The sequence below is a fragment of the Thamnophis elegans genome, chromosome 1 (assembly GCF_009769535.1).
Source record: "Thamnophis elegans isolate rThaEle1 chromosome 1, rThaEle1.pri, whole genome shotgun sequence".
Lineage (NCBI taxonomy): Eukaryota > Metazoa > Chordata > Lepidosauria > Squamata > Colubridae > Thamnophis > Thamnophis elegans.
The window spans coordinates 2296417-2308967 of NC_045541.1; the positions used below are offsets into that span (position 1 = coordinate 2296417).

Below are 12551 nucleotides of genomic sequence, written 5' to 3' on the forward strand. Positions count from 1 at the left end.
TAGACTAGAAATTGGGAGTTCAGGAGCTCTACTTCCTCCCTGGGCCCGAAGCCAGCTGGGTGGCTTTGGCCCCATCACTTTCTCTCAGCCCTAAAGAGGGAATGGCAAGCCACTTGCTGAAAAACCTGGCCAAGAAAATTGTAGGGACTTTCCAGGCTGAGAGTCAGATGTGATTGAATGGAGGAAAAGAGATCCATTAGTTAAGTTAAGTTAAAATAAATAAGTAAGTAAGTAAGTAAGTAAGTAAGTAAGTAAGTAAGTAAATAGCAGTTCGACTTATATACCGCTTCGTAGGGCTTTCAGCCCTCTCTAAGCGGTTTACAGAGTCAGCATATCGCCCCCACAGTCTGGGTCCTCATTTCACCCACCTCGGAAGGATGGAAGGCTGAGTCAACCCTGAGCCGGTGAGATTTGAACCGCTGAACTGCAGATAACAGTCAGCTAAAGTGGCCTGCAGTACTGCATCCTAACCACTGCGCCACCTCGGCTCCTCCTAAATAAATAATAAACTGAAAAGCGGGGAAATGGGTGAAATAAATAAATGGCTGCTTGTAAGATAGCTCTAATACCTATTACATAGATAACCATTATATAACAAGCATGTTATTTTTCGTGGTTTTGCTTCTTAGGGAATGATGTACCTGGAAGAGAGGCGCCTGGTTCATCGAGATTTGGCGGCACGAAATGTCTTGGTGAAGTCTCCAAATCATGTGAAGATCACAGACTTTGGCCTGGCTAGGCTACTAGAAGGGGATGAGAAGGAATATAGTGCTGATGGTGGGAAGGTAGGTTTCTTCGAAGTCATAGAATAGACCAGACCGTTAACCTCCACCATAAAATGGGAAAGTTCGTGTTTTTAAAAAAATATTTCTAAACAATAAATTAATGGATATTTATTGCTTTCATGAACAAAGTTTCTCTTCCCTACATTTATTTCAAAGAAAAAGATCGAGTCAAAATACAACTAATCCTGAGTGTTAATGTCTATCCACTTTCTTTTACCTGTTACTCTATAACAGTGTTTCTCAACCTTGGCAACTTGAAGATGTCCGGACTTCAATTCCCAGAATTCCCCAGCCAGCTGGCTGGGGAATTCTGGGAGTTGAAGTCCGGACATCTTCAAGTTGCCAAGGTTGAGAAACACTGCTCTATCATTTATAATGTGTACCAATCAGAACTTACCTTAAAATGTAACTTTTTCAGTCAATTTTGTTTCAGAGGCCATGGCTCATATCTAAGTTCCACTAGCAGTACCTTTTAGAAACATAAAAAAATTGTTCCTGCTCCTGGGATGTAATCAATAACCGAATGTCTGAACTCTGACTGGGTGAAACAGTGCATTAAAGGTCAAAACTTTTTCAAACCAGTTGGAGACTGCAACTAGTCCAGAATGCAGCCGCGCAAGCGATATTGGGTATACCCACGTTACACCTATCCTCCGCGAGCTGCACTGGCTACCTATTGGTCTCCGGATGCAATTCAAGGTGTTGGTCATTACCTTTAAAGCCCTACATGGCTTAGGACCAGTATACCTGCGAGACCGCCTACTGCCACATTCCCCCCAACGGCCGGTGAGATCACACAGGGTGCCGTCAGCCAGACAATGTCGGCTGGCGGCTCCCCGGAGGAGGGCCTTCTCTGTGGCTGCCCCGACTCTTTGGAACGAACTACCCCCAGAAATCCGGACCTTACCCACTCTCATGGCCTTCAGGAAAGCTGTTAAAACCTGCCTATTCTGGCAGGCCTGGGGCTGTTGACCTCATTGTTGAGGTCCAGCCCCTATCATAATGAATGTATGTGTGTTGATTTTAACTTGTTTTTTATTTTCATTTTTTATTATTTCTTTTTCTTTGTTGTAAGGTGCCCGGAGTCCTCCGGGATTGGGCGGCCTATGAATCGTACAAATAAAATAAATAAATAAATAAACCAACGTACTTCATATGTGGTAGCTTAAAGAAAGTGCCCAAATGTTTAACAAATTTTCTAACACACTGCCATTGTTGAAGGCACTGAGGTATCAGGTAAGGAAGCTATGATCTCTGAAAGGATGATCAACAGCAATACTTTTGGAATATGAAACTGAAAATCTAGTTTTTCACTTTGATTTGAAAGACATTTAATAGGTAAATATTAGGCTTGCTAACTGTTTTTATTTTTTCCTTCTTTTTTCATTCTAGATGCCAATAAAATGGATGGCTCTTGAGTGCATACATTATAGGAAATTCACACACCAGACAGATGTTTGGAGCTATGGTAAAATAAAATCTATATTGAATTATATTCTGTAAATAATAACATTGTATTTATTTGCTAAGCCTTTTTATGACCTATTTTTAATAATAGTGTGAAAAAGCAGGTAGTCCATTGGCCAGATTTGTGAGTCCTAATTTTTCCCATTAAGCATATCTTGGAGCAGCAGTTCTCAAACCTTTATTTTCTTTAAAATGATTGAAGATCCACACACAACTGCAATCCGCTATGTTTTTTGCCAGTTTCTAGCAAAAATAATAATAATAATAATTTGCTTAGTTACCGTGGCATTTACTTAATGATCACTGAAAAAAAGGCTTGAAAATTACTTTCAGTCATGACTTATGACCACAGTGACTTTCAACCATAATTCCATCCTCAATTATGGAAATAAATCAAGGATTATTCCAAATATATATCAATATTTACTGTACTAAAAATTAAAGCTGAGAAATTTTCAAATATTTAATTATTTGACTTTGTGGATCCCATAAAAGGGTTTTGGGGACCCTGGATGTCCCCAAATAACGCTTTGAGAGCTGCTGTCTTGGAGGATGCAGTGAAAGATGCTTTCCTGGGTTATGGATAGGAAGGAATTGATTTTGAAAATGACGATCCTAGTTTACATGTTGATACCATCAATATGCGGACGATACCCAGTTGTATCTGTCCGCCCTGTGCCAACTCAATGAAGCGGTGGACGTGATGAACCGAGGCCTTGAGGCCGTTATGGACTGGATGAGGGCTAACAAGCTTGTACTCAACCCGGAAAAGACCGAGTGGCTGTTGTGCTTCCCTCCCAACAATTCGACCAGTACTCCATCGCTCAGGCTGGGGGGGTCAAATTCTACACCCCTCAGAGAGGGTTTGCAACTTGGGAGTCCTCCTGGATCCACAGCTGTCCTTTGACTACCATCTCTCGGCTGTGACCAGGGGGGCATTTGCCCAGGTTCGCCTGGTGCGCCAGTTGCGACCCTACCTGAATCGGGAGGCGCTCACAACAGTCACTCGGGCCTTGTGACCTCTAGGCTGGAATACTGCAATGTGCTCTACATGGGGCTGCCCTTGAAGAGCATCCGGCGACTTCAGCTAGTCCAGAACGCGGCCGCGCGAGTGATCGTGGGTGCACCTCGGTTCACCCACATAACACCTATCCTCCGCGAGCTGCGCTGGCTACCTGTTGATCTCCGGGTGTGCTTCAAGGTGCTACTAGTCACCCACAAAGCCCTCCATGGTAGTGGGTCTGCGTACTTGAGAGACCGCCTTCTGCCAATTACCTCCCTGCGACCAATTAGATCTCATAGATTGGGCCTCCTCCGAGTTCCATCTGCCAGCCAGTGCCGGCTGGCAATTACAAGGAGGAGAGCCTTCTCAGTAGTAGCTCCGACCCTTTGGAACGATCTCCCCGTGGAGATTCGTACTCTCACCACCGTCCAGGCCTTCCGCATAGCCCTTAAGACCTGGCTAGCCCGTCAGGCCTGGGGACAAAGATAATTGCCCCTCCCGAATGATGAATGAATGTTGCTCATTATTTTATTCTATGTTTGTCTACGTTATTGTTTGTATATCCCTCCCTTGATTTTATGTAAGCCGCCCTGAGTCCCCTCAGGGAAAAGGGCGGCCTATAAATGTTAATAAACCTCTAAACCTCTAAACCTCTAAACATGTTGTTAACCAAACTTATGTAACTTTGCTTCCACATAGTAGGTGATTTTTTTTTAAAAAAAGATCTGTATATTATTTGTTTTATATGTTGAAAAAAATTGCAAATCCATGAAGCATTTGTGTCAGCTTGTTGAAACCACCTTTGCCTTACTGTTTGTAGGAGAAAGAGTAGCAATACCTGAGGGAGGAGTCCAAAGAGGAATCAGCCTAGAACAGTGGTTCGCAATGTGGGGCCCAGGCCACACAGGGAGGCAATATGATTTTTAATGGGGGCAATTTGAACCTTGTTTAAACCAAGTTAATGGCCTTTTAGGCTTCCTTCGCATGAGTAGAGTTCACCTTTTGAGTAATGCTTAGATTTTAGAGATGCTTAGGTGAGGTATGACCCAAAAAAGCTTGGGAACCACTGGCCTAGAGTCTCCACATAGCCACAAATGGATTAACTGCACCCCTTTTGAATTATATTGAGCTTTATCCAATGCCAATATAGTGCTAACCTTTGAGTAGATTCCTGTGCATTGGCATGAATAATAATAAATAAGTATAATTGGAACTTCACATGTGATCTTGGTCTTTCATGACTGATATTATTCTGCCACTTCTTGTCCTACAGTGGTTTCATGATGAATATTTTTCTTACTGAGTTTTGAATATATAAAAAACAACATTTTTATATTCAACATTTATATGTTTAAAATATATGAATGTTGCAATGATGATGATATCATCCTATAGAAATAGAAGAGTTTTATCCCATAATTGATAAATTATCACATCATAGAATAAATACAGGATTGGAGGATTAAGCTTTGAGCTGGAGAAACTAACATGGGAATGTCACAAGCAACCTTGCCTTTATAAAAAGCTCAGGTACATCTATCAATCCATACCTATGGAATTTGGTTAATGTAATTAATTAGAATGTTAAACTAATTTTATTGGTGCCTGTTGTTGGCCACTTGAAGAACTACTTGACTTGTTTTAGTATGATTTATCTGCCCCTTTGGTTAAACAGAATTGAATTTTAAGAAGATATATACCTCTGATGCAATAATGCAAAAAAAAAAACACCACCACCACCATCATTTATAATATATTCTGCTATAGTAGCTGAAGTCTCATCGGAGACAATGTGTTTTATCCAATATTTTATCCAACTGTTTTCCAAAGCAGTTAATTTCATATTCTCTGTAGCTAAGAAAGGTAAACCTTGTGGTTTAAATTGCTCATCTGTAAAATACATGTTTTGCCCCCTTCTATTATTGCTTCATTTCGCTACCTAGCTAGGCAATGGTTAATTATTCTCTGGAAAACTGTCCAACATGAACTTTTAATCTAATCTAAAGTCTGGATCTGTGGCCTCTTCCTATTTCACTTTGCTCACAGGTAAACCAAAGTACATTGGGACTTATTATTAGGATGCTGTTATTAAATCACAGCCTTATTCCTAATGCCTCTTAAATGAGAAACAACAAATCTGTTTAGTGTTATAACACTGAATGGCTTAATAATACATGGCTGCCACTATCCTACTTTTAATTTATTGACTATTATGTTTATTTCCTATGTGGGTTTTCAGTGTACATAGGTTTTTTTGTAATTGACTATAAGCCCTTTCCCTCCTTTGTTAAAATACTATCTCTTTATCAAATGTTCTCTCTGTGTGTGTGTGTTTGTTTGCACATGCATGTAATTTGCTATGAAGTTTTGAAGAGCAGTTCAGTCAGTAAAGATATGTAGATAAATTATCTTGCAAACCACCATCTGATCCAGGGGCATCTTCTGGAGGAAGAAGATCAAAAAAGTTAAAGTGTAATAATGCAAGTAAAAAAAACTGGTGGGGCTTTGATCGTGACCATCTCTCCCTCCCCATGGATATCTTTGAGCTTATACACCAGTTATTGGCTGTGACCAGGGGGGGTCTTTGCCCCGGTTCGCCTGGTGCACCAATTGCGACCCTATCTGGACCGGGAGGCACTTCAGATAGTCACGCCCTCGTGACCTCAAGACTGGACTACTGTAATGCGCTTTACATGGGGCTGCCCTTGAAGAGTGTTCGAAGACTTCAGCTAATCCAGAATGCAGCCGCGCGAGCGATTGTGGGTGCACCTAGGTACACCCACATTACTATCCTCCGTGAGCTGCATTGGCTGCCCATTGGTCTCCGGACTCACTTCAAGGTGCTAGTTGTTACTTATAAAGCCCTACATGGCATCGGACCTGGGTACCTGAGAGACCACCTCCTGCCAATTACCTCCCAAAGACCAATTCGATCGCACAGGCTTGGCCTTCTCTGGGTTCCATCTGCCAGCCAATGCCGGCTGGCGACCCCCCGGGGGAGAGCCTTCTCTGTTGCTGCTCCGGCCCTCTGTAATGAGCTCCCCGTGGAGATCCGGACCTTTACGACCCTCCTGGCCTTCCAAAAAGCTACTAAGTCCTGGCTGTTCCGGTAGGCTGGGGGCTGTTAAAGCACCCAGCCCTGTCTTAATTGTGACTGTTGTGGATTTTAAAATTTGTTTTTATTGTCTTATTTATTCCCTCCCCTGTTTATTGTGAGCCGCCCGGAGTCCTTCGGGAGTGGGCGGCATACAAAACCAATAAACCTCAAACCTCAAACCTTCATTACCTATTCTTCTAAATCCAGTTTAAAATTTTCTTGAGATTCATCTTCATTGTCTTCACTATTTTCAGCTATGTGCTAATATTAAATGTGATTGATATGATCATATTATATGTAGAACTTGTAGCTTTTCAGTTACCGTAATCAAACCTAGTCCTTTCTATCTCAATGCTGGCGGATAGTGGAACTCAGAACACTGCAGTATCGTCTTCTTAGTACACCTGAAGGGAACCAATAACACTAGTCTAAACTCTTCTCATTATCCATTCTTCTGTTCACTGTTGTTGACATTAATGAAACTTGGTATCTCTAAAATGCTTTACTAACCCAGGGTTTTATATATAGAGATGTACATCTTGCTATGTGAGAAAAGGTTGGAGTGGGTGTGTTGTATGTGAAGGAGAACGGGTTCTTTTAAGCAAGAAAACAGGTGGGTTGTTACTACCATGGAGTAATCATACCTATAGAGGTCATGGTGAAATGCTTAGTGATGCCATGCTGGCATAGCAATGTGTCTCTGATGGGCACTCCACAAAGAGAATGTTGAAGCTGGTTGTTGGAAAGATTGCATGAAACTACTCAACTGGCCTGTAAGTAAATCGATTGGTTTTAAAAGGAAATGGGGGAAGGGGAGATTTGCTCTGTAGTTAGGCCAATTTCTATCATCCCAAAGCATCCCAAGCTCCTTATGCTTGGCAGAAGGAGGGGAAGAGAGCATGGAGCAGAGTGAGGCTATGCAGAGTGATGATACTCGGTTGTATCCAAGAAGGAAGAGGAAGAGAGGAGATAATACCCACTGATAGGGCAAAGGCAGCATCTGGCTGAGACAGAAATGGAGTGGAAAATAGCAATACTTTCCCATTTCAAGAGGAACTTGATTGGCAGTATTGAAATTTGTATCCATGGCTAAAATGGGACTGGAATATCAATGTAATTCAGTTGCATGCAGTGATTATGGTACTGTGTGATTAAAAATCAAAAGGAGGCCTTTATCTGGAAGAGTTCTTTGTGTCACTCTTTCCTACATCAAGAAAAGGCACATTTTCAAACCTCATAATTATAAGTCAAGTGGAGCAAACTGAGTCCTTCCCATGTTAATAATTGTGCTGCTAATTTATTTGGAGCAACTTTGTGGGATTCTACCATGGAACAATAGCTCTCTTGTTGCATTCAGTGTGTATAAACAAGATCAACATCTTACGTTTAGCTTGCAGATGTAGGGGTGTGAAGAAAGAATACGTACATATAACACATTTACTTTTTTATTTTATTTTCGAGCGTGATGACAGTTCTTAATTTTTCTGTAAAAAGGATTCTGAATTTAATTTAATTAATTAAATTTAATTTAGGATCATTTCTATTTAAATTCGATTCTTGCTTTTTTTATTGCAAATTCCTTTATTTGTTTCCGTTGTTTTTTTTTCTGTGAGTCTGATAATGAGAAGGTACAAGGACTCGGCAAAGAATTCTTGTTGGCTGAGCAATGTATAGTCCTGCCCTGAACACCAAGACATCCAAAGGACTCCCAGTTCAGTACAAGGAGACAGGAAGCCCCAGGAAAGCCTTTTCACAAAATTAGAAAGGAAGGAAGCAAATCAGAGATGAGCTTGGATAGTTGTGGCTCCACACAGGGCAGTCACAGCCATTTGTCTAAGTGCATTATTTTAAATATGTAGAATGCAACACATTTTTTCTTAACAGCTTAAGCATACAAGAGCCCGCCCTGAACTGACATGTCAGCAATGAGGAGGTGAACCTTTATGTTTTTCCCTACCATGGACTTCGTAAAATTCTTTGTCCAGGGGACTTTTGAGAGGAGGGAAAAATTCAATGGAACGCTGACACCTGCAGCCAGAAGGATTTACGGAGTAGGTGCTCCCTTTATATAGGTGTCGCCACAAAATGGAGTCTTAGAGGTACTGCAAGATGCCTCCAGCAGAGCAGAGGGACCCGTCTCTCCAAATCTAAATTAATTTCTGAGTTATTTTGGCATCTTGGAATCAATGCATGTGGCAGCTTCATTACCTTCTTCCAGAAAATATGGAAAATGCAGGATCCATGAGGCTCATGGGTGGGAGCTAACTGCCAGATTAAAAAAAGACAGATTTTAATCCTTATCTGAACCCGTTCAGTTGTAGTAATTAATGCATCAAGAGAGCAACCCATGACCATGAGTTCTAATCCTGCCTTGTGCACAAATCCAGCTGGATGACTTTGGGCCAGTCACTCTCTCACAGTTCTGTGAATCAGGCCTGGGCAAGCCACATCTGAGACCTTGCGAAGAAAACCGCAGGAACTAACCCACAAGCCAACACAGACTCCAAGGCACAAAATTTTTGTAAAATTGTTTTTCCAAATGATGAGTGTTGAGATGCACATTTGGGATTTTTTTTTTTTAAAGAAGACACTGGAACTCATCCCAGTTCCAATTTCTTCTTAAAATTAGGAGAGCTGTTAGGGGAGCCAAGCTTACGAGTGAAGGCCAGTGCAGGTGGCCTGTAACTTTGCCTCAAATCATAGTCTTCATCCCTTGAGTGATGGGACTGCACAGGAAATGGCATTGCCCGGAGCAATACAGAATCAAAGATCCATCAGAAAGAAGAGGCATTTGGCAAGAACAGAAATGAATAAATTATAAGAAATGATTGCTTTCTTTCCCTAATGTGCTCTCATTAAAAGCTGGCAATGTTTTACCAATATGCAAACTGTCAAAACTTTTTTTTTTCCTGAAGAGGTAATCCCAAAAGGGAAAGCTTGAGAAACAAAAATACATTGCAGTCCATAAGCTGGTATGTGTGTCTTTATACTAAATTCCTCTCCCTCCCTCCCTCCCTCCCTCCCTCCCTCCCTCCATGTGTCTGTGTGTGTGTGTGTCCTATGTCAGAGTATCTTGAGAATAGCAATAGCAATAGCAGTAGACTTATATACCGCTTCATAGGCGAATGAAACCCCCCTCCCCCCAAAAGAAACATAGCTTATCTCGGTCAGTCTCTTCCCTCTATTTTTTTTTTACAGTAAACCCTTCAATATCCTTTTCTGGCCTGATCTCAGAAAGGCAGGATGTTTGTTATCCCAGGTCAGCTTCTCCTCACCTCCGTGATTCCTCTGATTGTGAGAAAGAAGCCTTTTTCCTCTGCTTTTCCCTTTTCTTGACTCTTCCTACTCTCACAAAGAGCCCCTGGTGCCTGGTCTTTACTTCTTCTTAACAGGCCATCCTTTCCGCACCAAGGATCCATTATGGAGAGGGTCTTTCACCCACACTCCACCCAGATGCTTTCCAGATCAGCTTCCCCTCTCCTCCTGGCTTGCATGCTGTACCTACTGCCAATTACCTCCAATAGACCGATTAGATCCCACAGATTAGGCCTCCTCCGAATTCCATCCACTGGCCAATGCTGACTGGCGACCACCCGGAGGAGGGCCTTCTCTGTGGCTGCTCCGGCCCTTTGGAACGAACTCCCCGTGGAGATTCGGACCCTCACCACCCTCCAGGCCTTCCGCAAAGCCCTTAAAACCTGGCTGTTCCGACAGGCCTGGGGCTAATGAGTTTTTGTCCCCCCCCCTCGAATCGTATGGTTGTTGAGTGTTTTAAATTGTGGTATTGTTTTGTTTGCATTCTTTTTTCTTATTTGTACCCCCTCCCCCCTGACTTGGTTGTGAGCCACCCTGAGTCCCTTCGGGGAATAGGGCGGCATAGAAATATAATCAACTCAACTCAACTCAACTACCTGTAACTTTAGGATGGTGTACAGTGTATAGTAGGACTCAATAAATCCAAGCAAAATATAGTTAATAATTCTAGGGAAAGATGAATAATGAATGTATTATGTGCATTTGTAGAAATCCTAGTGTGCTGGTATGTTTATGTATATGTGATTGTGTTGCTTCTGGGAGTTAAATGTGACAGCTTGCTAGATGTGATGCTTTGTAAGATGTGCTTCTTTGCTTAATGACATGTTTTAAATTGTCTTTTAAAAAAAGCAGAAAATATGTAGGTCTCATTTTGTTCTGAATAAATGGAAATGTGGTTAATAACATCTGATGCTCTGAATTAGAAAAGCAATAATTTTTAGGTCAACTTTGTTTGCTTATTTATTTACGAAGAGACGAAAATAGCAATTACTCTCTACTCCCTCCCTTTGGCCCCTTTAGTAATTTTCTCAGCATTCACTCACTTCAAATCGTACTTTCCTTGCCTCTGATAATCCTTGTACTGCCTCCTACTATACGTCTCAATTTATGTTTTATAGATTCACAGAGTTTTGTAATGGCAAAATAAGGGTATTCAGCTTTCAAGCTTTTGAGTTGAATTGACTGGCATTGCATAGATCAGTGTTTCTCAACCTTGGCAACTTGAAGACGTCTGGACTTCAACTCCCAGAATCCCCCAGCCAGCATTTGCTGGCTGGGGAATTCTGGGAGTTGAAGTCCAGACATCTTCAAGTTGCCAAGGTTGAGAAACACTGGCATAGATGTTTCCAACCTTGAACAGGGCACTCCTATCTTACATTGTGTAGTATTGTGATGGTGGACCACTAGGAATTGCAACGCTCAGATGGAAAGACCGATGAAGTGGTTGGGAAGAGCTTCACTTTTCTTTCCCTATTAACTCGTCCTTCCACACCAGCCTCTGCCTCTGATACTTTGACACCACAGCCAAATGGGAAAATCTTCTTTATGAACTAATTTGTGAGCCAGCAATGTTAACTTGTACATTTATAAGGATAAGGGGGAAGATGGGAGGTTGGTATTACTTGAATCCAGAGTATCTATAGGTTTTCACCTGCTTTCCTAACATAATGTTGCTAGGAAGAACAGTTGAATTATGAGGAAAACTAAAATCATAGCATTTGCCAAATGACCCAGGAGCCATTCCTGGAGGATATATAACCAGAAGATTGAGCAGGTCTTCTATTTTAAAATACCTGGGAGAGCTGCTTCATTCTGCCCAAAGTAGAAAACCCCATGGGAACCGCACTGGTAAAAATGCACAGAGGAATTCATCTGCTATCCTTAAATTCCTTAAAAGGTATCCATTCCATACTCCTTCGGCACTCAAAACTATTCAGAGTCATGCCACTAGCACAAGGTCTTTACGATGCTAATATTTTATACTAGAACTTGTTCAATCTAAATTTCTTAAGATCAGCTTTTCAAATCCCAAAATGTGTCTCTAATGGCACCATGACCCTCTGAGACTGGAGACAAGACTTGTAAAAGTGAATGCTAGAAGATAGATACTCCATACTCCATACTCAACTACTGGCTCAAACTACTTTCTCCTTGGTCTTGCCTCATTATCTACGAGGATGATTTTCATTCACATAGAAAAAGACAGAGACAACGAAAATCTCACCCTTGGGCTTCTCTCCAGATCTTCTACTTAGAATTGAATATACGATCAGGCTCTCATTAAACAGTGGGCAGCAGACACAGAGGGCCAGTTGGATCTAGTCAAATCCCCAGTCTATTGCCAATGAATCCTATAGGTACAGTGCTTTCCCTATGGTATACTAAGTGTAAAGAACCTAACCATAAGTAAATTTGCTCTGGCATGCCCTTCCCTTGTCTCTCCTTGAAGACTAATACAGGAAGATTCCCTGCAACTCTGGACATGTGGAAACAATAAAACATGTGCTCTAGTGCCCATACTACAGAGACATTCATACTAGCTTTATCTCACTATTATTGCACAGGGTATACAGGACAATTCTACACCTCCCTGCTGTTTCAGATACTAATCTGCTAGAACATCTGATGTTGTAAAGTTGTACGCTTAAAATCCATCAGATAATAGACCTGTGCCCTAAACTAGTCTTAAGGGGCATCTAGTTCATCATTCTAAAAGTGCTCTCAACTGTGATAGATTTAGTCTGCAAATACAGACTGTATGTCCGCCTACCTCCATCTAAAGTTCCTACCTCTCCTTTTAGATTCCTTTTACATTTTTGTTTTTATATATTTCAGCATTTCAGTTTTATATTTTTTAAACCCTTTTTATAATTATTTTTATACT

At 41.5% G+C, this 12551-nt stretch overlaps 1 protein-coding gene across 1 annotated transcript in view; it reads left to right on the plus strand.

The window, feature by feature from the left end:
- Positions 1–632: 632 nt before the first annotated feature.
- Positions 633–12551, plus strand: part of LOC116520804 (receptor tyrosine-protein kinase erbB-4-like) — a 50711-nt gene continuing 38792 nt past the window's right edge. The window contains exons 1-2 of the mRNA XM_032235172.1: positions 633–785; positions 2178–2253. Coding sequence (XP_032091063.1) covers positions 633–785; positions 2178–2253 — 229 coding nt within the window. The remainder of the gene's footprint in view (positions 786–2177; positions 2254–12551) is intronic.